The sequence below is a fragment of the Myiozetetes cayanensis genome, unplaced genomic scaffold, assembly GCF_022539395.1.
Source record: "Myiozetetes cayanensis isolate MyiCay16 unplaced genomic scaffold, myiCay2020 scf5-8, whole genome shotgun sequence".
Lineage (NCBI taxonomy): Eukaryota > Metazoa > Chordata > Aves > Passeriformes > Tyrannidae > Myiozetetes > Myiozetetes cayanensis.
Window position 1 is genome coordinate 20,079,783 of NW_026087742.1, and position 21,792 is coordinate 20,101,574.

The 21,792-nt window shown below is 39.3% G+C and overlaps 1 protein-coding gene across 4 annotated transcripts in view; it reads left to right on the plus strand.

Annotated features, from left to right (window-relative positions):
- The window catches only part of CMSS1 (cms1 ribosomal small subunit homolog), a 222,780-nt gene that overhangs the window by 196,273 nt on the left and 4,715 nt on the right, over positions 1 to 21,792 (plus strand). For all 4 annotated transcript variants that reach the window (XM_050333133.1, XM_050333135.1, XM_050333132.1 and 1 more), the window contains exons 2-9: positions 5,996 to 6,093; positions 10,654 to 10,725; positions 13,689 to 13,818; positions 16,561 to 16,620; positions 17,325 to 17,427; positions 18,856 to 18,916; positions 19,758 to 19,845; positions 21,658 to 21,746. In XM_050333133.1, the coding sequence (XP_050189090.1) occupies positions 5,996 to 6,093; positions 10,654 to 10,725; positions 13,689 to 13,818; positions 16,561 to 16,620; positions 17,325 to 17,427; positions 18,856 to 18,916; positions 19,758 to 19,845; positions 21,658 to 21,746 (701 nt within the window). The remainder of the gene's footprint in view (positions 1 to 5,995; positions 6,094 to 10,653; positions 10,726 to 13,688; positions 13,819 to 16,560; positions 16,621 to 17,324; positions 17,428 to 18,855; positions 18,917 to 19,757; positions 19,846 to 21,657; positions 21,747 to 21,792) is intronic.

Sequence of the window (21,792 nt, forward strand, 5' to 3'; positions counted from 1 at the left end):
AGTTTGGAATACTTTAAAATATTAAAAATATTCAAAATTTTAATCCTTTCTTCTTAGTTAACCAGCCCACCAGTTAGGCCTGTTTCATTTAAAAGACCACATCTGTTGTTTGATCCTGGTGGCAGGACGTGCCTGAGCTTTGGATTATCCTGCCTTGAGGAATGATACCATAGGGTATATTAAAATACTGCCATCTCCACCTTTAGCTTAGTTACTGTGATCAGCACAACTCTGCTGGCAATAGGAGGCCTCTCAGCTGAGCAAGGGTGGACAGGGACTTGGGAGCCAATTATGCTGACAGCTGTTACATTTTACAGGAAATTAATTGTCCTTGCAGGGTTTGTACCTGGTGGGACGTGCAGGAGAAATGCAGCGAGAAAAATTCCAAGTAGTGCATTGACATTAAAATTATTTAATCTGATTCACTGAAGATTTGGGCCAGTTTTTAATAGCAGAACTATGAGAATAATAAAAAGCCTCAGAATTTAATTTTTTTTTTATTTTGTCTGACCTCATCTCTGCCCCTCTTCTCCCTCCTCCCAAAGAAAAAAATGGCAATTAAGAAAAGACTCAACACACTTGGTGTTTTAGTCAGCATCAAATATATTTCAATCTTCTGAATTTGAAGCTGAGAGCCCTGAGAAGTATTTTTCCCACACGTTGCTGAGCACAGATCAGTGTGTTTAGTCAACCAATAAATAAAAATATTACCTGCAAAGCAGCCTGAAATTAAGCCATCATAGCACACCCAAACTGAGTGAACTGTGTCCACCTACAGAGTAACAGCAAGCACATAGTTTTCTGAAAGTATATATCTGAACTGGAAAGAATATCTGAAACTGGAAAGAGAGCATAAGAAATACAAAATCTGTTTCCACAGTATCACAGGGCTTTCTGATAAAAATAAGAAAACACAGGCTTTATTTGAAATCTGGTTTCAGATATGAGGCAAATTTAGAACAGTCAGAGTAGGATGGAAATTGGGAGGGGGAAAAGCAGGGAAGGATCCATAATAAATTTTGTACAGACTCTGTTTTCATGTAATTCTAGTTTAGTACTGATATGTAGCCCTGATGGGAGCATTAGAGAGAAAGCAAGAATTTCTGTTCAGATCCAGAGATTCTTCTGGCCCACAGTGTGTCTCTGACTGTGGGCAATGCCAGATACATCAAATAAGAAGTGGAGGGATTCTCCCTCGTGGACATATAAAACAGGTTCACTCCAAATTTTGTCAGAGGTGCATTTGATGGTAAGAAATGAACTTGTCCTGTACTGGCCTGTGTCACTGGGGGCCTTCTGGATACTAAAAAGGTGCGTAATCGATTAAAAAACAAACCAAACAAACCCCCACCTAGTTGAAACCATTCCCTCATTTATCTTTGGGTATGTATGCAAAATACTATTTTTCTGTTCCAAGCTTTCTTTTTAATTATATGTTCGTTGTTCCTACATTATGAGGAGTTCCAAGCACCTTGCCTCCCCTTCTGTCTCAAACTCTTTTTGTTCTCTTCATCTTCTCTTCCTGTAACGAGCTTCTCATTCCTCCCATAATTTCTGTGAGCTGCCTTTATCTGTATTTCAGTTATAGACTGGCCTGAACCACAAGTTGCATTTTTTTAAGAATTTAAAGAATTTTTTCAGGTGAAACTTTTTATTTATTTTGGGGCATTTGGAGGTGTCCTGTCTAGAAGAGCTTCAGTTTTCAGTCACCCTTAGTTCTTACAGAAATTAATTTACGTTGTAGTCACTGTAACTCCTTTGTTAATAACTACAGAGTAGTAAAGTGGCACGTGAAGGTCAGAAGTCTCAGTAATGTTGAATCAGCCTAGCAAATGCAAATTTATATGTACCAACTACCTTGGATGAATAAAATTGCATTCACATCAAAGCACATGCCGTTACATCTTATGTCGTTAAGGTCTTGTCTGCCTTTAAAAATACTAGTATAAATCACCAAGCAAATATGCATTCTTGGTGAATATATTAGTTAATGAAGGTGATTATTAAAGGGAATCTGTTAAATGATCTAAATATCTGTGCTTTTTTATGTGAATATGTATAAACATGCAGATGTGTATGTATTAATATAGGTATGTATATAATTAGTATAATATATTGAGGTACTTAGACATATATGCATATATTAATATTAAATTTGAAAGATCGAAACCATTGCACTCAATAATTTTAAACAGTGATCAATATCATAAATGAGAAAGTCTTATTCCTCTCTGTGTGTGTGTATGTGTGTGTGTGTTAAGCAGAAATGGCTTTTTAAATTTTTGCATGGTTCAAAATAAAATCATATACAAACACTTTATGATTGGGCAACCTGTCAGTAGGTGCCATGCCACTGATGTAATACCAAAGCGAAACACATGAAGAGTTGTGGAATTCCCATTTATTTTTCTGTCTCTAGAGCATTACGTGATGGTTCTGATGTCTTTGATGACCTTGTGGTTGCGCAAGGTCCGCACACCGCAGGGAAGCAGATGCAGAGGATTGATGCACTGAACAACATCAGCCCTCCAAGCAGTGCACTCTGTCAGTGCCTGCCTGCTCATTTGCACCTCAAGCGAGATGAAAGTCAGTGCTGTACTAATCAATTTGCTTCTGCATTTGTGCCAGTTTATTCTTAAGGGAGGGTTTGTGCTTTCTCCTGTTCTGGCAGAGAGGAGTCTCCTGGGAAGCTCGACATCTCAAAGCAGAGCAAACAGTGCTGGTCTGTTACAGACATGCTTGTGATCTGTGAGCTTCAGCATTTATTTGCATCTAGTTATGATTTGTCTTGTGAATAACCCCACTGACATCAAGGTAACTATTTGCAGAGAAAGGTGCACTGTTTAATGTGAGCATGGTTGGCAGAGTCTGGCCTGTGGTACTTTGATGCCCTCAACAAAATGCTCCTTGTCGTCATGGGAGCTGACACGGTGTCACAAAAAATCACAGCTTGAAACTATCTTCTCTCTTGACTGGGATGTGGGTGATTGTTTCTGGAACAGATAAAAAGTTCTGTTGTTTGAAATACAGATACTCAGGTACTGCAGAAAGATGCTCAAATTGGAACTGTTTTCATTGATTTTTTTAATTAAGCCTTAGTCTATACCCTCTTCTCTCACTTCTTGCTGAAAGCAGAGGACATTGCATCATGAAGTGCTGTCCAAAACTCAGATGGGCAGTGAACAGGTGGTACATTGTTTGTCAGGCTATTTCAGAGCATGGAAACCATTTGTCCAGTTTTAGATTGCTATTGCTAGCAGTGTGTCTTTTAGTTGTGAGAAAGAGAGGAGGTTATTTAAAACCTCTTAGGCGACTCCTGTTTGCCTTTCAGAGCACGCCAAGTGGGATTTAAGAAGGAATGCTTACAGATCACAGGCAGCTTCCCCTGAATCTATTTAATGGAATTCTCATTTATTTCCAATGTGAAACATTGGAAGGAGCTTGCACAGCAATTCAGTTTGGTGAGACATGCATGGATATACTCTGGAATGGGTATTTGGGGCTCAAGCACAGTGAGCAAGAGGGATGAAGAGGTGATTCTGATTTCTTTGACATACTTCATTTATATCATTTTTCCACAGCCTGCTTTGATGTAGTGTGTCCAGGACTCCAGGGGTGTGGAGCTGGTGTGTGTTAAAGCTGGTCACCCCTCCAGTGTCTCTGGAGTCAGGGCACATGAGACAGTGATGGGCCCTTAAACACAGAAGCTGCCCTGCCAAAATATAGCACAATAGATTTGCCAGCAGAAGGGTGATACAGAGGGAAACAAGCCCATGGTAATGCCTAGTGGTAACACTTGAGTTACCAAGATACCATTTAAACTTTTTGGAATAAGCTGAATTATGTGATTTTTCCAACTTTTTCATATGAAGTATTACATCTGAGATTCCAAAGTGACTGGAGAATATAAGTGGTCAGTGATTTTGGAGAGGAATAGACCAGGGAAGGAGCTCTTGCTGTGTAGGAGCACTTGGACATACATCCTCAGGAGAACAGAAAGATGTTTGACCTCACAAACCTTCAGCTTTCTCTCTTCCCCAGTTCATCTGCTGCCACGTGTTGGCTGTACAGGACTAGACATTTATCCACATGGGCTCAGGCACTCCTCTGACCACAGGCTGTTCATTCAGCTGCCACTTTGATGGCTGTGCCTGCAAAGAGAATGAAGCAAATAGGCAGCTGAGCTTGCTGTGGTACACATTTCTGCATTTGCTCTAGATCTGGAAAGTGAGGACTTTTCTTGGTGGATTCCTGTTTAAGAGTTCTGAATATGGCTTCATCCTATGTTGAGATGCAAACAAATACTGTCATTTCTTCCATAGCATTTGGTTAGCTCTTAATTGAGTTCATTAACATGTTTATCTAACCCCTTCACTTAGAAGTCTCTTAGTTGTACTGAACAGAAAACAAATTCTCAGTTGCTGTTCTGTTTCTAAAGCTCTTGTGGCCTGCCAATAACCTAATCTATATCAAGTAAGGTTTCATGACAAACAGCATCCAACCTGCTAAAACATTCATGGATTTTCTTTACTTGTTCTCTTTCAACTTTGCAATAGAATCACAGAATCACAGAATGTTAAAGGGTGAAAGGGACCTTAAAGATCATCTAGTCTCAATGCCCTCTAGTCTACAACACCTCCCACTAGAACAGGTTGCACAAGGCTTTTTCCAGCTTGAACACTGCCAGAGTTGGGGCATTCACAACCTCCCTGAGCAATCTGTTCCAGTATCTCACCACCCTCACAGTAAAGAATTTCTTCCTAATATCTAGCCTAAATTTGCCCTCTTTCAGTCGGTACCCGTCTTGAAGCTGTATATTTACAACTTTCAATACAGGAGATTGCAATAATGACTAAGTACCTGTTGGGCAGAAATATTCCAGATACAGAAGTTGAATTAATTCAGTGTGATGGACGATATTGCTTCTGGCAATGATCAAGGAAGTAATTCAGTCCCCAGCAGGAATGTCGGTATTTGAATACATCTGAAGTAGTAATATAACAGTATTAAAGGTAACTGTTGCTGTGCATGTGTTTCTTCCCCAAAGTCTTTCTGTAGATAAAAGAGATGAAGTAGAGAATGAGTAAAGACTTCTGAATTTAAATAGCTTTCTTTCAAAACAAAGCCTATTTTAGTCTTGTGAGTGTTCTGCTTAAACTTGGGGAATGGTTTGTCTAATTATTAGTGAAGTAAAAGACACACAGTTAAAGTGTACTAGCAGGAAACGTGTGCATATATTTTTATACGATAGGACATTATACCAGTCTTGTAATTTTTCCTCTTTAGCTGGTGTCAGTAAGACAGTTGGCAGCTTAGGGTGAAGGTTTTGTGCATTTTTGTATTTTCCTGGTTGGATTTTTATTTTTCTTCCTCCACCTGCAAGATTTGTTTTAGTAGGAGAAGGTGACTTATTTTAAAAGAAGTGTCACCACACTTAGCAGGAAAGATGTATTTTTACAGTGATCCCATGGACCATATTGACATTAGTCTTCAATACCAGTGTTAATGCCTGTTTTGGGGTTTAAAAAGATAGGTCTGTGATAATATGTGGTGAATGCAGCACTACAGATCCAAGACTATGTTTTACTTGTTCTGAAATAGTGAGATGCCATGTGACTTAAGATGTAGTATATCAGAAACATCTTTCATTGTTCACTGCTTAGCTTAATTCAGCAGAGGTTTTGGAAAGGTCACGTATTTCCACCTGTGATCCTGCAGTTGGCACTCACTGTGCAGCATTCCAGAAAGAAAAGAAATACATTACCTGCCAGATGTAATCCTGTGAAGATGAGGAAAAGCTTGGGCCTTATCTTAGAATATATTTCAAATACTAGTATTCTGAAAAGGATAAAAGAATCACTACAGCTGTACTTATTGCCAATCTTGAGATTGTATTTTGTGACAACCTTTCAGATGAGGACTTTTTTCCCTTTTTTTCAATGCAAAGATATATGTATTTGAAAAACAGTAACAAAACATCTTTTTTTCTCATTAGATCCTTCAGATGATGAAACTGTTGAGAAAGCAAGTGATAGCAAGACAACACATCAAGATTCAGATTCGAAACCTGCTGTGAAAAAGAAAAGAAAGAAGGTTTGTAAATTTAGTGATTGTTTAGAGTGCAAAGTTCATAATGCCTAGAGAAACAGAAACCTCCCGTTGTTCAGTAAAGGAACAGTTCTCTTCACTGTTTGTCTGATCTGTTCATGTAATAAGATTTTTTAAAATTGTTTTACCTTGTTTAGATGCAGTCACATTCAAGTACCTTTCAATAATAACTTCACTTGTTTTGTGCGAGCTGAGCTGTCTCCCACAAAGTGACTGTCTAGTGATAAAAGCCTGGATAGTGCTACCGAGTGTCCTGCCCTATAATTTTTTCCTTTTCCCTGCACACACAAAGTCTAGAAAGCTATATTTATGTGCTGTACAGCTTCTCTGCCCAAGCATGTCCCCTGTGCAAGATTCAAGTGGAGAAGAATTCGGGTCTACATGGATTGATGTTTTCTTACCCTTGTATTGCTAAAAACTTCATTTAATTACAGTAGGAACTGTGTTGCTCAACATTACATGGAATATGCCAAAGAAGAGGCAGCATTGAGAAAAAAAAATCATCTAGAGGTCAGATGACTTTTAGAAGTTTCTTGTTTGAAGGTAAATTAGTTCTGCCTTCCTGACACCATATGGGAGAATCAACTGAGTGGCTGTCAGAGAGCTAAAATTGCATTGGAAGCTGTCTCTCCTTGAGGTTATAGATATTAATTTTGACCTCTAGGTCAATAGTACATTCACTCTGTAATGCCTAGGCAATTGCCCAAGTGAAAACCATTTGCAGGGATGTTCTTTTTTTGTAGCAGAGAAGTGCAAACAACATGATAGCAGTTACTATGCTTTTGGGTGTCTTTCCAAGGAGACCAAAGGTGAAGTGATCCAAATATCTGAACTAGTTCAACGTTTTGATTAGGAAAGAGAACCAAGCAATACAGGAGAAAGCTGTATTGACTTTGTACATGCTCTACCAGGGGATCAGATGCTGAGGACTTCAGCTTGGTGACAATCCTTATGGAGCCAGTTTTACCACCGTTATTTTCACTTAAGCACTTAGAATTAAGTTAAGACACTTTGTCTGGGGGAGTTGCTTGACTCTTTATGAGAACATTAGCCAACACAAGGTATTTGCTAAGGTATCCTGGGACTGCTCAGCTGGAGCAGAACACCTGCCACAGCTCTTTCTGTTATATAGAGAATATCAGTCTGCATGTTGGAATCAGGTAATTTGATGTTTAGACACGGAACTACAAGAAGGAAATGCTTTATGGCAGCTCAAAGTCATGGATGTATTACTGTCCTTTAGAACAAAACACTTGCAAAAGCAGAGGTATTTATGGAAAGCTAGTAGTTTTGTAGTTCTGGTGAATATAACATGTCCCATTTTACTCATCCATGCCTCATTCCCAGGCTGGAAGCTGTTCTACAGTGGACTTGGAACCTTAAAGCCAGTCACGAGACAACCAAATAGAATTATGAACATTTATGTTCCTAGTCTGCGGGCTGTCCTCAGGCTTACAATGAAATGAATAATTTGTCTCCACTCTGAATGACACATTGATGTGTTTACTTTGTCACAAGCTCCAAAAGTTGGAGTATAGGGCTGACTTAGAATGTAAACTTGCACACACGTGCAAGAATGTTTTCACTCTACATTTGAATTTCCAGTAACTTTGGCAACATGTAAAGAAAAAAATATGTTAGAAACATAATACAGGAAATATTTTATGTTCTGTCAGTGATTAACAAGCAAGGAATTTATGACATTTTAGTTCATAAATCAGTGGTCTCGGCACAAATTTCCTGTTTTCTGCATTTTTTTAAGAATTTCCATGTAAAAATAGCTTAAAAACACAGAACACAAGGGAGCCATGTCAAAAAGCAGTTGGTTGTCTGCTCTGTGTCTGGTGTAAGAAAAGTATGCAAATGACCTTTTCTTAAGGGTGGCATGCAGAGAACTATTTCATGAGTAGGTAGGCAGTGAACATTTGGATAAGGGTCAGAAGTTCAGTCTAAATCAGATGCTGAAATACTTCAGACTGCAGATCATCAAAGATGTGTAAGTTTACAGCCATTCACAATCATGAAGTTTACCTTTTTCTTATGGCATGATTTTTAATGTCTGAATAAAGAGGAGTTATTAGTGCTGGGCTAATAATATACTATGACTGAATATATATATATATGTAGTATAAAGGAGGTAATTTTGAGTCTTAACATGCTTCTCTAAGGAAGCAAGGCTTTGACTACAAGCTTGCTTTGTACTTGTATTGTCTGCTGTGTGCTTCTGTTGCTGTTGAAAGGAAGGGTTACATATAGCCTTCAAAAAAGAAGCCATGGTATTTGGTCATACTTTCAAGCATCTGAATGAAGAGTTAGCAGTGAGAAAATCTTTTTTAGAGAAGATTTTTCAGCTCCGTTTCAGGTTTCGTTCTTTTTTCGTGCAGATACCAGTTGGGAGTGTTTTGCAGAGTTATGTAAAACAGGTCACAATGTTTATGAAGGGACAAATAGGCCCAGAGTGAATGAATGACATTTTTCAATATCCTGAAAGAGTGATAGCACTACCAGGATAGGGAACCATCACACTCAGCTGGAGGACAGAGATTCAGGTTGGCCCCTTTCTGATTTTTTGACTGATTGTTTGTATCCCTTGACTAAATCAAACCAAAGGCTTGGTCTCTGCATAGAATATGATGTTGAGAATAGAATTTCTTATTAAAACACCTGGCAAGTGGTCTTAGAGTATCTATGGACAGCTGGGATGTGTAAGGGTAGAGGAAAGGGTAGCTCTGTTTCAGTCTCAATGTCTGGGAATGCTAACGGTAGGGATAGGAATGAAGAAACATATGATGGTGTTTTAAAAGCACTTGAATCAGAGTCAGGATAGAGATTTTTAAAATAGAAACAAACCAAAAATAAACCAAAAAAGCTCATGTTAACTCTGGAACAGGTCTGTTAGTTGAAGTGAATTTCTTCTTGCAGTCATTCCCTTGACTTCTAGTGAAGATAATGTCTGTTTATACCTGAGAAGATCACAGGGACAGATCTCTGTTGCTGAGGCAACATACAGTCCCTGTCTCAACTTCTCCTGGATATTGACCCAGGCTGTGCTACATTCCAGCCCTGGTTGTAGAGTGTTTTGCTGCCTGTAGTCAGTCCCCAGCCAAATCTTCTCTGGTAGTTCCAAAGTTTCATTTCATTCCTCAACCAATTGCAGGGTCGTTCCTGTACAATAGTACAGCCTTTGCAAGTGCAGTGAGTCTGGTTGTCTCATGGCACAGAAAGCAGAAGCAAGCAATAGGAGATTTGTTTATGTTGATCATGGTGGTTACCTGTTTTTATAGCTAACTTAGGAAAGTGAGGAGACAAAGGGTACAGTAGGCATAATATGAACAATTAACCTTCAAATCATTATTCTGATGAGGATATGAGAGTGGGCTCGGAAAGGCACAAATGTTGGGTGTTGTGAAGTGTCCTCCTGATAAAGAGGGCTCAGAAAACTGAAATACTCTGACCCTCTTGACCTGCTGCCTTTGCTGCTGATACTTTTCTTTCAGGCTTTCCCCAGGCAATAGCACTGGATTTGCTGTTCCTAAGCTTTTTAATGCTCTGTGTGATGAATCTTCTCTACATTTTCTCACAAGAGCAGATTTTTCCAGCCAAATGCATCCTAATATCAGGGAGTTTTTTCCAGCAGCTCAGCCTATTTTCCCATTACTCTTCATCAAGTCACTTACTAAGCTCTAAAGCCCGTCTGTGTAGGTTAATTTGCATTTCCATGAGGTGAAAGTCCCCAGGAAGGCAAAAGAGAATTGCTGTGCTCAAAACAAGGAAAGCCTGTGTTTTGCTTCCTCTGTTTTGGACAATTTTAGGTGGCTAAGGAGAAATCCTACCCTTGGATCACATGAACAGTGACTCTGGTACAAATGGACCAATTCAACCTGTTTACTCAGGCACAAAAAAGGGTTAGTGGTAGCAGCACGTGTTGAATTATTTTGAAATGCACCGTGTATTTTTCTTGTGTGCATTTGACCCTTTCTGCTATGAGGAGACAAAGCAAGACTGGGGTAGGACAAATTTGAAACACGTTTTCCTAAATTTTGCATTACAAGTGTAAAAGGAAATCCAGAGCATGATTGTTTCCAATTAATCTTACCCAGTTCCATGCTATCTTTTGCCATCTGGATGCTCACCTCAGACCCAGCTATTTTAGAACACTATTGGCACGGTTTAGAAAAATGTATCACACACAATAATAAAAGATTAAAAATATAAAGTTTGTAATAGGTTTTGTTTGTGTTTTTCTCATGCTGTTTTCTTCCAAACTATCAAAATCTGCTTTTCACCATTTTATGGAATTACAACTATACCCTGAATGTTTTAACTTTCTTTTCTTTTATTCCCCTCTTGGTTACAACAGCGATCTCAATTCCAAGATTACTTCATATACATGTAACTGTAAGAATTTGATCCCTTCTACAGGTGGAGAAGTTTGGTTTTGTTTGTTTTCCCCTAACCCAACATTATAGTTTCTGTATCCCCTCTTACCTCCATTTGGTGACTTCTTTTTCTTACCTTTGTTTTTTTTTTTAATGTGCTTTGCAGCCTACAGAGTGTTTTCTAAGTCAGCCTGAAGAAAAACAAGAGACCACTGTAAAGGCAAAGAAGAGAAAGAAGGTACGACTGTCCTAGAGTGTGTTTGGGGCCTGGGCAGTGGGTGTATGTACTACAAGATTCATAATTGGGACAACCCCATAATGATGAGAAGTAATATGGTCATAATGTTACATCTTCTTTTAGAGGAGAATAGAAATTCCTGATTTTTGGACCTCACTCCAAATAGCTATCCCCAACCTAAACTTTGACATTGTGTCTACACTCCACTCAAGGGTTGTATGTGCCTGTACCCCACTTGCAAGTGTTGGCACACACAGGGAAAGTGTGACCGTGTGAAAGGAAGGTGAAATTTCAGTTGCTGTAGAATCTGACCCATTCCAGCTGCTGTTACATCCTTTGAGCCAAAAACTGTCCTTGTTCACTCTTCTCCTCATAACAAAAGTATATAAATATAATATAAATAGACACTCTGTACTGTCCCTCTGGCCATGCTCCATCCTCACCCACGACAACCAACACACTCCGCAGCCTGAATGGAGATTATATGGCACCAGGCAAGTTAATTGTCTTTCAGGGCAGACTGTAAATAGTTGGCTCCCTCACAAGGCTGAGGGGTGGCCTTTTTATGTTATGTCAGGCCTCTTAATCATGTAGGGCATGGGAAGAGGGAAGAGTGGATTTTGTTTTAAATGCGGCTCTGGCAGAAGTGACCGTGGTACTTACTGTACTGCTACTGGAGCGAGGGCATCCCATGGCACAAGTTGGTGAACTGACCAAACAAAAAGACCCCATTCTCAGGCAAACAACAGGTACTTGGTAACACCTTTGGTTTCGATGGGGACAGGCCACTAAGTTGACATAGACAGCCAGTCAAAAAATCCCAATAGGAAACATTTCTTAGGTTGATCTATGGGTTCCAAACAAAATGCTCTCTCCAAAAATAAGGAAGATGCTTTTAAGCATCTGGAATGAATTGGAAGAAAAATAATAAAACTATCTGCATAAGGAACATTTCCCCACAGCTCTTCTTGAAGGAAGAGAGTTTGCTCAGGTGTCCTTGCTCTTGCTCTTATAGAATTTCTAGTTAGTATCAGGCTTCTCCCCTCCAGAGGGTCATAAGTTTCCTGAAGGAGCCCAGTGGCCCAATGAATGATGTAATGGTCCTGTGGAACAGCATCTTGCACTGAATTACCAAGTAAAATGAGCCTGATAGTTCTGTCTTGCTGCCTGCAAGCAGGTTCACAACTGTGGGTCACTTAGGAGGCAGGCTGTGGGACAGGGGATGGAGAAGAGCATTTGTGGTTGATAGGAGGAACAACAAAGAGGTTTGGCTGTGGGCCTCACACAGAGGCTGCCTGTGCTGCAGATGGCATCTGGTCATTCTTTGGGAAGACAGTTGTTGCATGTCAGAAAAATACAACATTGATAAAGGAAGGTGAGTCTTGGGAAGGAATGCTACAGATTCAAACACTGCAGAAACCTGTTGAACAGCCAGACATCCTCTGGAAAGTCTTCCAGGGACTGCAGGGGCCTTTGCACCAGGAGGAAGGTAGACTGAGAGGAAGGCATAAGCACTTCATCTCCATGTGTCCCATCGTCAGAGGTTCAGTTGGGGTCTTGCAAATGCACAGGTGGCTTTTAGCAGAGGTGAAAGCAGTGGTCAAAGTGGTAGATGGCTGGAAGAGGCAGCTGCTTACTTTGCTTTTGCTGCTTCAGCAGCCCCCATACGGCCCTTCCCTGTTCAGCCTTCTGCCTCTTATGCTGCTGCTGTGGGAGCATTTGGGGTGTATTGGGAAAGAAGGAGAGACACAGTGGTAGGGAATGGAAAAGAGGAGGGAGTGGGTGCTGAGATGGAGTGAGGGAAAGAGGGATTGAAAGTCTGTCCCCTACATTAAAATGCCTGCCATAGCTCTCTTCAAGGCTTCCACTGATCTTTGCTGCCCCAGACCTTAGCCTGCCAAACCAAAGGTACCCACCATCCCTCTAAAGCTGCCAAACATTTTTCCAGGTCCAGCACATCTCTGTGAAATCCCATTTTGCCTCACAAATACATACCCTATTGCTCCATCCTAACCACACTCTTCTGCTCCTTTTCACTTCTGGGCTTACGCTGTCACATGTCCTTGTGATGGCAAGTTCAGTTTTGCTTACACAGCTGAGAAACCTTAAGCTGGCCTTTCAAAAATTAATCACATCTCAGCGAGAACAAGAGAGGCTTCACATTCTTGTCGTTCTCTCCAGGCTGCCTCTATCCTTGAAGCTTTGCTCTTTTCTTAAATGCTGACTGATCATTCAGATAACGGGAACCTTGGGCTATTCTACACCCATGATCCATTTACTATGGGAGAAGATACAGCAACACTTTCACTTCAGTGAGAATTCAAGACCTGTTATTTGCTAACATTCCTAAGGTGTAAAACACAGTCATTATGAACTCATACCCAGGCTCTAAAAATTATTAGCTTGGTTTAAAAATTATACAATTTGGAATAACAAAGCAGCTGATGAACTCTCTCTGCTTGACTTCTGGTTTTGTTATTAACTTTTAAATAATTTTCATCAGCCTGGCACGGTATTCTGTGAATAAAGCTAATAATTCCTTCCGAAACAGATACTTACCCTGTTTTAATCAAAATATGACCAAGTCTTACATAGTCACCTGATTCCTGTTGTTACACTTTAAGAATAATCAACTAAATAAATTTTTTTAAAAAAAAGTAAAATTCAAACTGATGCTTAAGTGTAGCAATAGCAAAACTCAAAAAACCAGCTTTCATTTATATTTTTGTGTTCAGACTCCCAGATCATCTTATCAAAGTATCTCAAGTACCTGAAGTCTGCATTCTCACTAAAGACAAAGGGAATCTTCTCCCATTATAAGGTGCTTTTCCACTTAAACTGTAATTAAACAAACATAACTATATAAAGTTATGGAGGAACATTTATTTATGATGTTGTTAGCTAGCCAAAGAGCAGAAACTATAAAAATACCATACTTAACCCATTTTACTTATCTTTTTTAGAAGAAAATTTCTGATATTCTGCAAAAAACTGCTCCAAAACCTGGTGTCCCTGCAGACCTACAAAATCTGCTCAGTCAGCATTTTGGTGAAAACCGTTCAGTGATTGAAATAGAGGAATTAAAACTCTCAGGTAACTTATCCTGTATTTAACATAAAAATAATGGGATTTTCATTATGGTATTGAGTTCTTTTTCTGCAGAAGAAAGGAGATTTTTTGGGACAGGTCTTAAGTTGCACTTTTTAATGGAAATATTTTCTAACACTATCAATTTGCTGTTTAAGTTGAGGTTTCAATTTCTTTGGAATAAATGTGAGGTTTCTTGGAGTTACAGAAATGAGACATTGTTTAAATGTGTCCTTTTACTGTAAAGTATTAATCTGTGGAGCTCAGTTTATAATAGAAATTATATGATTCCTAATAGTAGCTTCCAAGATACTTAGAGAGTGGAACTGTATTTTGTTTCTGGGATTATCTGAGTCAATCCAGATGCATAATAGGAGTGCTGACAGAAATAATAAACAGAAATAAACAAAGAAATAATGAGACATCATTCTGACATGGTTATGAGATGTTTACCACAGTGATTTTTCAAGGAGTGGCATGAATTGAGATGGTAATTTTGGTCCACATTTAAAGTTACCAAGTTTTGACCATGATAAGGACCCTTTTTGTCCCCTGTATTTTGCCCTCCAGTTAGAAGCCAGTGATGGAAAAGGCAAAAAGCAGGACAGAGCAGGATTAGCTTTTGTCTGTTGGAGGTTGCATTAGAGATGATGGCAACACTGAACTCCTCTGCCTCTTACTCTGCAGATAGAGACACTCTCCAATATTTTTTGGCAGTGTTCATGAGGAGCAAATAGCCTGGTAACTAACCTGCATTCACCTTTGGTACTTCTTGAACTGTTAGAGACCTGTGCCAAATATAGAAGCTGTCTAGACCAGCAGTACCTTTTCTCTTTTAGTGCATAAACCTGTCTTTCTAGATAAATATACTCTTCCTTATCGCCCATTTTTCTAGGTTGACCCTCCTTTACTTTTGTGGGGCAGGTTCAGCTTTCTTCTAGAATCCAGAAAACCTGGAGAAGTCCCATACAGATTACTTTGAAAAGCTTGTGTTAAGTATTTTTGGTCCTATAAGAATTTTAGAAAATAATAAATTGCTTTGGTTTCTTTCTTATTAAAGAGCCCTTTGGGCTCGTGAAGTGACCCATTTCCATATGGATTGGATCTTGGGTTGGATGGAGATATTTTTCCTTTGTTTTTGTACTGGAACTTGAAAGCTTAGAGTGCCAAGGAGTTTACAAACTTGTACAGTTGTCAAATCATTCACGTCAAAGCACTAAGCAAATAACAAGCAACTATTTTGGAGTTGTGTGTTCCTGTTAACTGACAAAGTGCAGAAGGCCAGGTTTGTAGTCAGCATGGACTCCTGCTGCAGTCTGGAGCTATGTGTTTCTTTCCCCCTTTCTGAAACTTTCATTTAAAATTGTTGTGCATACTCCAGTGTTGCTGGACTGGTGGTGAGAAGTCAGGGACTGAAGCTTTGTCCTTCAGAACCATCTCTTGAATTTTTCAGTCATTAATGAGACAATGTATTCAGAAGAGTAGCCTTCCCCACCAGCATCAAGGGCATCTTTTAAACATGATTTTTGAAGTAAATCAGCTGTTGATCCTTCAGTTGTACACATTCATTTCCTTTGGAGCTCAAGTCCCAGTAAATATCAATCTCTGGATTTAATAGGGATCAGCGCAAAATAAAAGTTTTTAGCAAGACAACACCCATTAAATGAAAGCTATAATAATGGAGAGTGACTGTCCTCAAGAAAGTGCACAGACAGGACTTCAGGCATTAGCTACAAACCAAGTTTGTCGCACTCTCTGTTCCAGTGAAAACCAGGGATTGATGCTGTCAGCATTTGCACAGTGCACCATCCATGTGAACATGAATAACATCCTTAAGAAACCTCTCTAATTCAGTTAAAATATATCAACAAACATCCATAGACAGACACCCTGATGTGCTGTGCCTCATGCAAAATGATGACGAATCTGTAGGTCCTTAAAGACAGAATTGTTAATATTCTGCAGGAGATGTTGTTCCATCAGGCAAAGAATGGCAAGTTTTCAGACCATCAGATTTTAATCACCTGCTTAAGAACTTAGGCTTTCTGTATAAACAGAAAGGACCTTTCAAAGAACACGTTAGGATCTTGTCTTTCTTCATTGCCTTTATATGAAGCTTGAAGTTAAAAGGTCATGTCTGCCACTTACTGGTTAGCATAGTGACCAGGGAAAAGAAAGTCAGCAGTGAATGAAGGAAGACAAAGGCATTAAATTCAGTGCAGGTGTTGCCATTAGGGTCAGCATAGTTATGTAGATAACCACAATATGAAAGGCCAGAAAGTGGAACAAACTTACTGACAGGTAGATTACTGGTAGGTTCTTGCATTTACACAGCATGAATTGTTTGGGGGGATGTACAAGGGTATTTCATCGTAGGTACGTTGGAGGAACAGTCTGGCACTGTAAGGCTTTTGGCTAAGATTTGTGATTCACTGTGACAAAGACATCTGAAAACATATTTTCAGGTATGTGATCACACCTGTGCAGCCCTGTATTCGTGGTTTCACAGTGGAAGAAAAGAAAGGAATTGCAATTGAGTTGAGAGATTTTACCTTCATAGATTTAACCAATATGAAGTTTCTTCTACAAGAAGTCTACATTAATTTTTCTTTCAGAAATGGTAACTTACTGATGATGGATTTTACATAGGGTTTTCATCAATATAACTAGTGATTATGCTGCAAATATATATTCTCCCTTTGCTGTTAAAATGCATCAACAAAAATATTTTTTCCTTTATGTTTTCAGATTCCTGTTTTTTGCCAGCCAATGATCTCACCCACAGTTTTTCCTCATACCTGAAGGAAAGTGAGTTGAAATGTTGGTCTGGGTGACACAAAGGTTGTATGAAAAATATTATTGAGGCAATATTATGGCATTTTTTTATCTAACTCCAAATATTGTTTATTATGAAATATTAATCACTTTAAGTGGTTTTTCATATTTTTTTATAACAAGTCTTGTTTTTCTGTCTCTTTTTTACTCTTATCTTTTTTTTTTTCTTTTGTATCAAAATGTTCTGGGGTTTCTTTTCATTGCTAGGAATTATTTGTCAGTAATTTATTGTGGCTTCTTAAGTAGGTGTATGTATTGTCTTACAGTAAAAATCCTGCAGCTGTCTGCTGACATGAACCAAGAAAATTTTTATTCTCTCTTATAGCTATATAGAACTTCTTGTCTGGTAAATATTTCTTTTCATTTGGTTTTCCCTAATACATAATGCCATATGTGGCAAATGAAGACAATGGGCTTGTCACCTTACAAACTATTGATTATTAAGGCTTATTTAATTTGTTCAGTTATGTGATATTTCTGTATTTTATTTATTTTGGGCATTTTGTTCTCCAGTTTCTCAGCCGTGACTAAATGTAGAAGTGTTGCCAGAGATCCAGACCTCGTAGGAGTCAGCATGTGTGTTCTGGCTGCTGGCTAACGTTCATCATGTGCTCTAGTAATTTAAAATTGTGGCATGCAGCACTTTCTCTGTGTGTTCAAGGGCTTTTTCATTGCAGTCTGTCCTAAGTGGGCAAAACTCCGTAGAAACCACAAGGAGGAGAAGTCAGTGGTGATGCTGGTTATCTGCAGTTCTGCCCTTCGCTCCTTGGAACTCATCAAGTATGTCGATAGCAAATGTTGTGTTGAGGTTGGCAGTCAGTCAGAGGTTTTGTCTTGGAACCACAGACGTAAAGGCAAAACTGGGACACTGTCCTCTGCTAGCCAATAAATTCACTGCCTCAAACTGATGCAATATCCCTTCCTTCTTTAGACTCTGGGAGTGCGGTATTCGGTTTTAGACTAAAGTAACACTCAGTACTTCAGTTGCCTGGAAATGTTACTTTTGTTAAAAACCAAAAATAAACTGTAACCAATTTGAGGGAAATGTGCAACATGTTATACTTGGGAACAGAGTAAATGCAAAAAGCATCGGAATCCACCGCTAGAAATCATGACTTTGCATCAAAGGCAGTGAGGGCATGGCATTCTGGGGCCTCAGGTACCAGTGTGGCCTGAGAGCCTCCAGGTCTGTGTCAGTGTTCTCAGCTGGCTCTGGGTGGGAAAACTGCTCTGCAAAGGTGACAGTTTTCAGTGTTCCCTGTCCTCTGTTTTTTGTCTTTTCTCTATCCTCCTCCTCCTCATTGCAGAAGTCATGATGACTCTGATGAATTATTGTATACCTCACAAATTTCATGGTTGTCTCTGTGTCTTGACCACATTTCCTGTGGTTACTTGTCAGTACCAAAGGAGATGGAGAGTTGGGAAGTTTAACTCCATGACACAGATAGAAGCATAGATAAGGCAGATGTGCCAGTAGTGCTTAGCCCTTGCATGCAGAAACTAGCATGTGAGGCTTAGGTGGTTTATATGTATATTTGCATATGGACCTTTAGCTTTGCAAATTGAAAATTCAGTGCACTGCAAAAAACATGCAGACAAAGCTGTCTTAAGTGGCATTCAGCAAATATTGGATATGTTGTCTCCTGCTTGATTAATACATAACATAGCATTGTTCCTATATGCTAAAGTGGAATGTCAGAAAAACAAGTCAGGGTTTGCAACAGACAGGTTTTGGTTAACTGGAATTTGGTTAACTCTGCAGTAAAGACTGTGGCAGCCTAGGTTTTTTCAGCAGCCATGCTGCAGGAAGACTGTAAAATGTAGATTGACCCATACACAGATCCTTCCTTTTGTGCACACACACATTTGAGCCTATATCACAGTAACTGAGTTACTTTTTAATTAGGATTTGGTGATTAATCAGCTTTGAACTAAGTTAGTTGTGAAAGGCATAGGCCATAATTATCCAATGTTATCTGAAAAGCTGTCTAAACAATACTGCCCCCTTCTGATATTTTCTACTGTGTCTGTCCTGTTGATAAGTAGCAAACAAGAATGTACATAGTGTTCAGAGTACAAGCAGTGTTCACTGGGGGACTGTGTGTCTCAAGCATATTGAGAAATGCCGGTTAGTTTTACTTTCTTCATGTGTGGTCTTAATCCCAGCCCTGATTCATGCATTTCATTGTTCGGTTTTTTTATTGCTAGGTCAATGACAGCATTTAAAGGAGACTGCAGAGTCCTCAAGTTGTTTGCAAAGCACATAAAGGTAGGGAATTTTAACAGAGCAAATAAACAACTAAATAATGTCATACCATTTTCTTTTAAAATCGTTTGGCTGTAGTGCCTTTCATACAGGGTTCATATTAAGTTCCTTCCTTTAGGTAATGCTTCCATTGCTGCAGAGTGAGGAATCCAGCCAAACACCATCTCCAGTAACTGTGGTGCAGCTCTTGGCAGAAAGTAGATGCTTATGCATGTGCTATGTTTTAAAGATGTTCCACATCCCCATGAAGTGTTCATTCAAGTGCCTTTTGGCTGTTGAAATAGAAAGCTCTCACACATAGGTCCGTGGAAGCAAACTATACCAGCACCCACATTTGTATTCTGGCAATTGAATGCCTGGATACCCAATATTGATACCTGTTAGAAAGCACAGGTAATGGGGATGTTGGAAGTAATGAGTGAACACTTGGCCTTTGATATGAGTGCTGTCAAACCCACAAATGTCATTTACTTTATTTCACCCTTTTCCATTATCTTTATCTTGAAGGACTTCAGAGTTAATTCAAGTTTGTCAGTTTTCCAGAGAATTTGTTTAAATGCTGAAGGAATTCTCACCTCCAAAAATAGTCAGTGCAATAGCAGATTTTCAAAGTTGAAAATTATTGAACTTCTAGAAGAGTGTGATGCCCAGCTGGCTTGTTACATTTCTTTAACTTTCTTCCAGATATAAGAGTTTGACAGTTTGAAAGACAAATAGGATTTGTTACTTGGTGGTATTCTAAAAAGAGATACTATGAGATCTTGAATTTATTTCCAATTCTTTGAACAGAAATTTTAAAACAATTGTGGGTTTACTGTGTTTTTTCTTTCTCTCTTCAAATTAGATAAAGGAGCAGATGAATATGTTGGAGAAAGGTGTGTTCCACATTGGGGTTGGAACTCCTGGGAGAGTAAAAGCGCTAGTGGAGCAAGGTAGGAGAACAAGGAGGGGTTTCTCCCTAGGTGTCTTATATTTGGTCTCGTGAAGTGAGACTTCAGTTGATTTTGAAGTGCTTAGGTTGACATGCATCTGTAGATTTGGTTACTAAACTGTACAGTTCTGTTTCTCTACTTGTACTGTGTCAGTCAAAATAGGTCAAGATTCTAGTGGTTGGTTTTATGATCCCTCTAAGCTGGCATAAGTCAGTATTAGCAGAGAAAGGCAGAGTGATACTTCCTCACCTCTGCCAATCAGTGCTCACTTAATCCCCCTTCCTGCTTCATGTGCCAGCCCAAGACACTGTTTGGCAGCTCACAGTGAACTGACCCCAATTAAAACAAAACTACTGTGCACACAAAATCAGGTAATGAGCAGGCAGAGGTGGGGGACTTCCTATTTTGGCAGGAATACTGATCTATGCTGACTTGAAAGTGATTGCAAAACCATAGGGCAAGATTTAAAGCTGCAGGAAACCAAACACTGCAAGCGAATCAAAAGGAAATAATGGCAGAAGTCACTGTATCATATGTCACTCTGATCTTAGTGTAAACTTCTGTGAAGGGTGAGCAAAAGATCTTCTTGTTGATTTTATCCTATTTCTGATTTATCTGTAATTAAAAAATTATTCTATATAAATATCCTTTTCTCTTTCCAAATTTTGAGTACTTTTACCTACTCAAGAGAGAGTATGTATACAGAGAAAAACAAATAACAAAATGACAAGATGACAAGGCAATTCTTTCCATTCCTCTTTCTAAACACTGCCTTGCTCTGACTGTGGTCTCTTAGTCAGGGACTTGCTGTGGATTAGGACTCTACTGCTCTTTCCAAAAGCGTAGAGGAGTAACATAATTTTCCTGCTTCTTGTGTCATCCACCAACATTAAATTGTTAGTGCTCAGCATGTCAGCACATTGCCATGAGGGTGGTGAGGCACTGGAACAAGTTGCCCAGAGATGTTGTGGATGCCTCATCCCTGGAAGTGTTCAAGGCCAGGTTAGATGGAGCTTTGAGCAACCTGGTCTAGTGGAAAGTGTCCCTGCCCACGGCAGGAGGTTTGGAACTAGGCGATCTTTATGGTTCCTTCCAACTCAAACCATTCTGATTCTGTAGGGTGGAGGCAATTTATGGCATGGACACAAGGCATGTCATCTTATCCTAAGGTCTAGTTCCTTTTTGGCACTTTAGTGTTGCAGTGCCAGGTCACTTAGAGAATGGAGAGAAATCAAAACTGTTGGGAAAAAATGGTGGACATCTTGTTGAAGACCAGGGAAAAATAGGAGAACAGCTGAAAGGCAAGTTTAGAAAGGACCTTTTTTTTTTTTTTCACCACTGTTCATTTGAAGGATAAAGAGATTCTTCAACAGCACTACTGACCTGACTCACATTCACACAGCACCCAGTCCTGTAAATTGGTGCACACTGTCAGTTCCCATTAATGTGAATTTTTGGACTAGGGTCTTTGTAACTTACCAGTTACAACATCAGCTGTGGAAATTCAACTCCTGCGGTTTCATCAAGAGGAAGCTTGAGGAATTATTTTCTGGCAGGATGTTAAGCTCTTGACAAGCCTGGCAACAGTAGTTGTTCTGCTTTTGTGTTTTATCTTCCAAAAAGGCATGGGATTATGTGGCTAAGGGAGTTTGCAGTGTCAGTGCATTAGTTTTCCAACCAGCAAATGTAGTACTTAAGTGTTCAAAGATTAGATTCCTTGGAAACAGACAGCAAAAGATGTAAAAGCCAAAAATCATTTTGATAAGCACATGTCATATTATCTTGGTAGTAAAATTTATGTTGTCTTTTTAGATGGCCTATGCTTGAACTCCACCAAATATATGATTCTGGATTGGAACTGGAGAGATCAGAAACTGAGGAGAATGATGGACATCCCTGAGGTATTGTATAAGCACCTCTATATATTATATTTTGGATATTCATTAC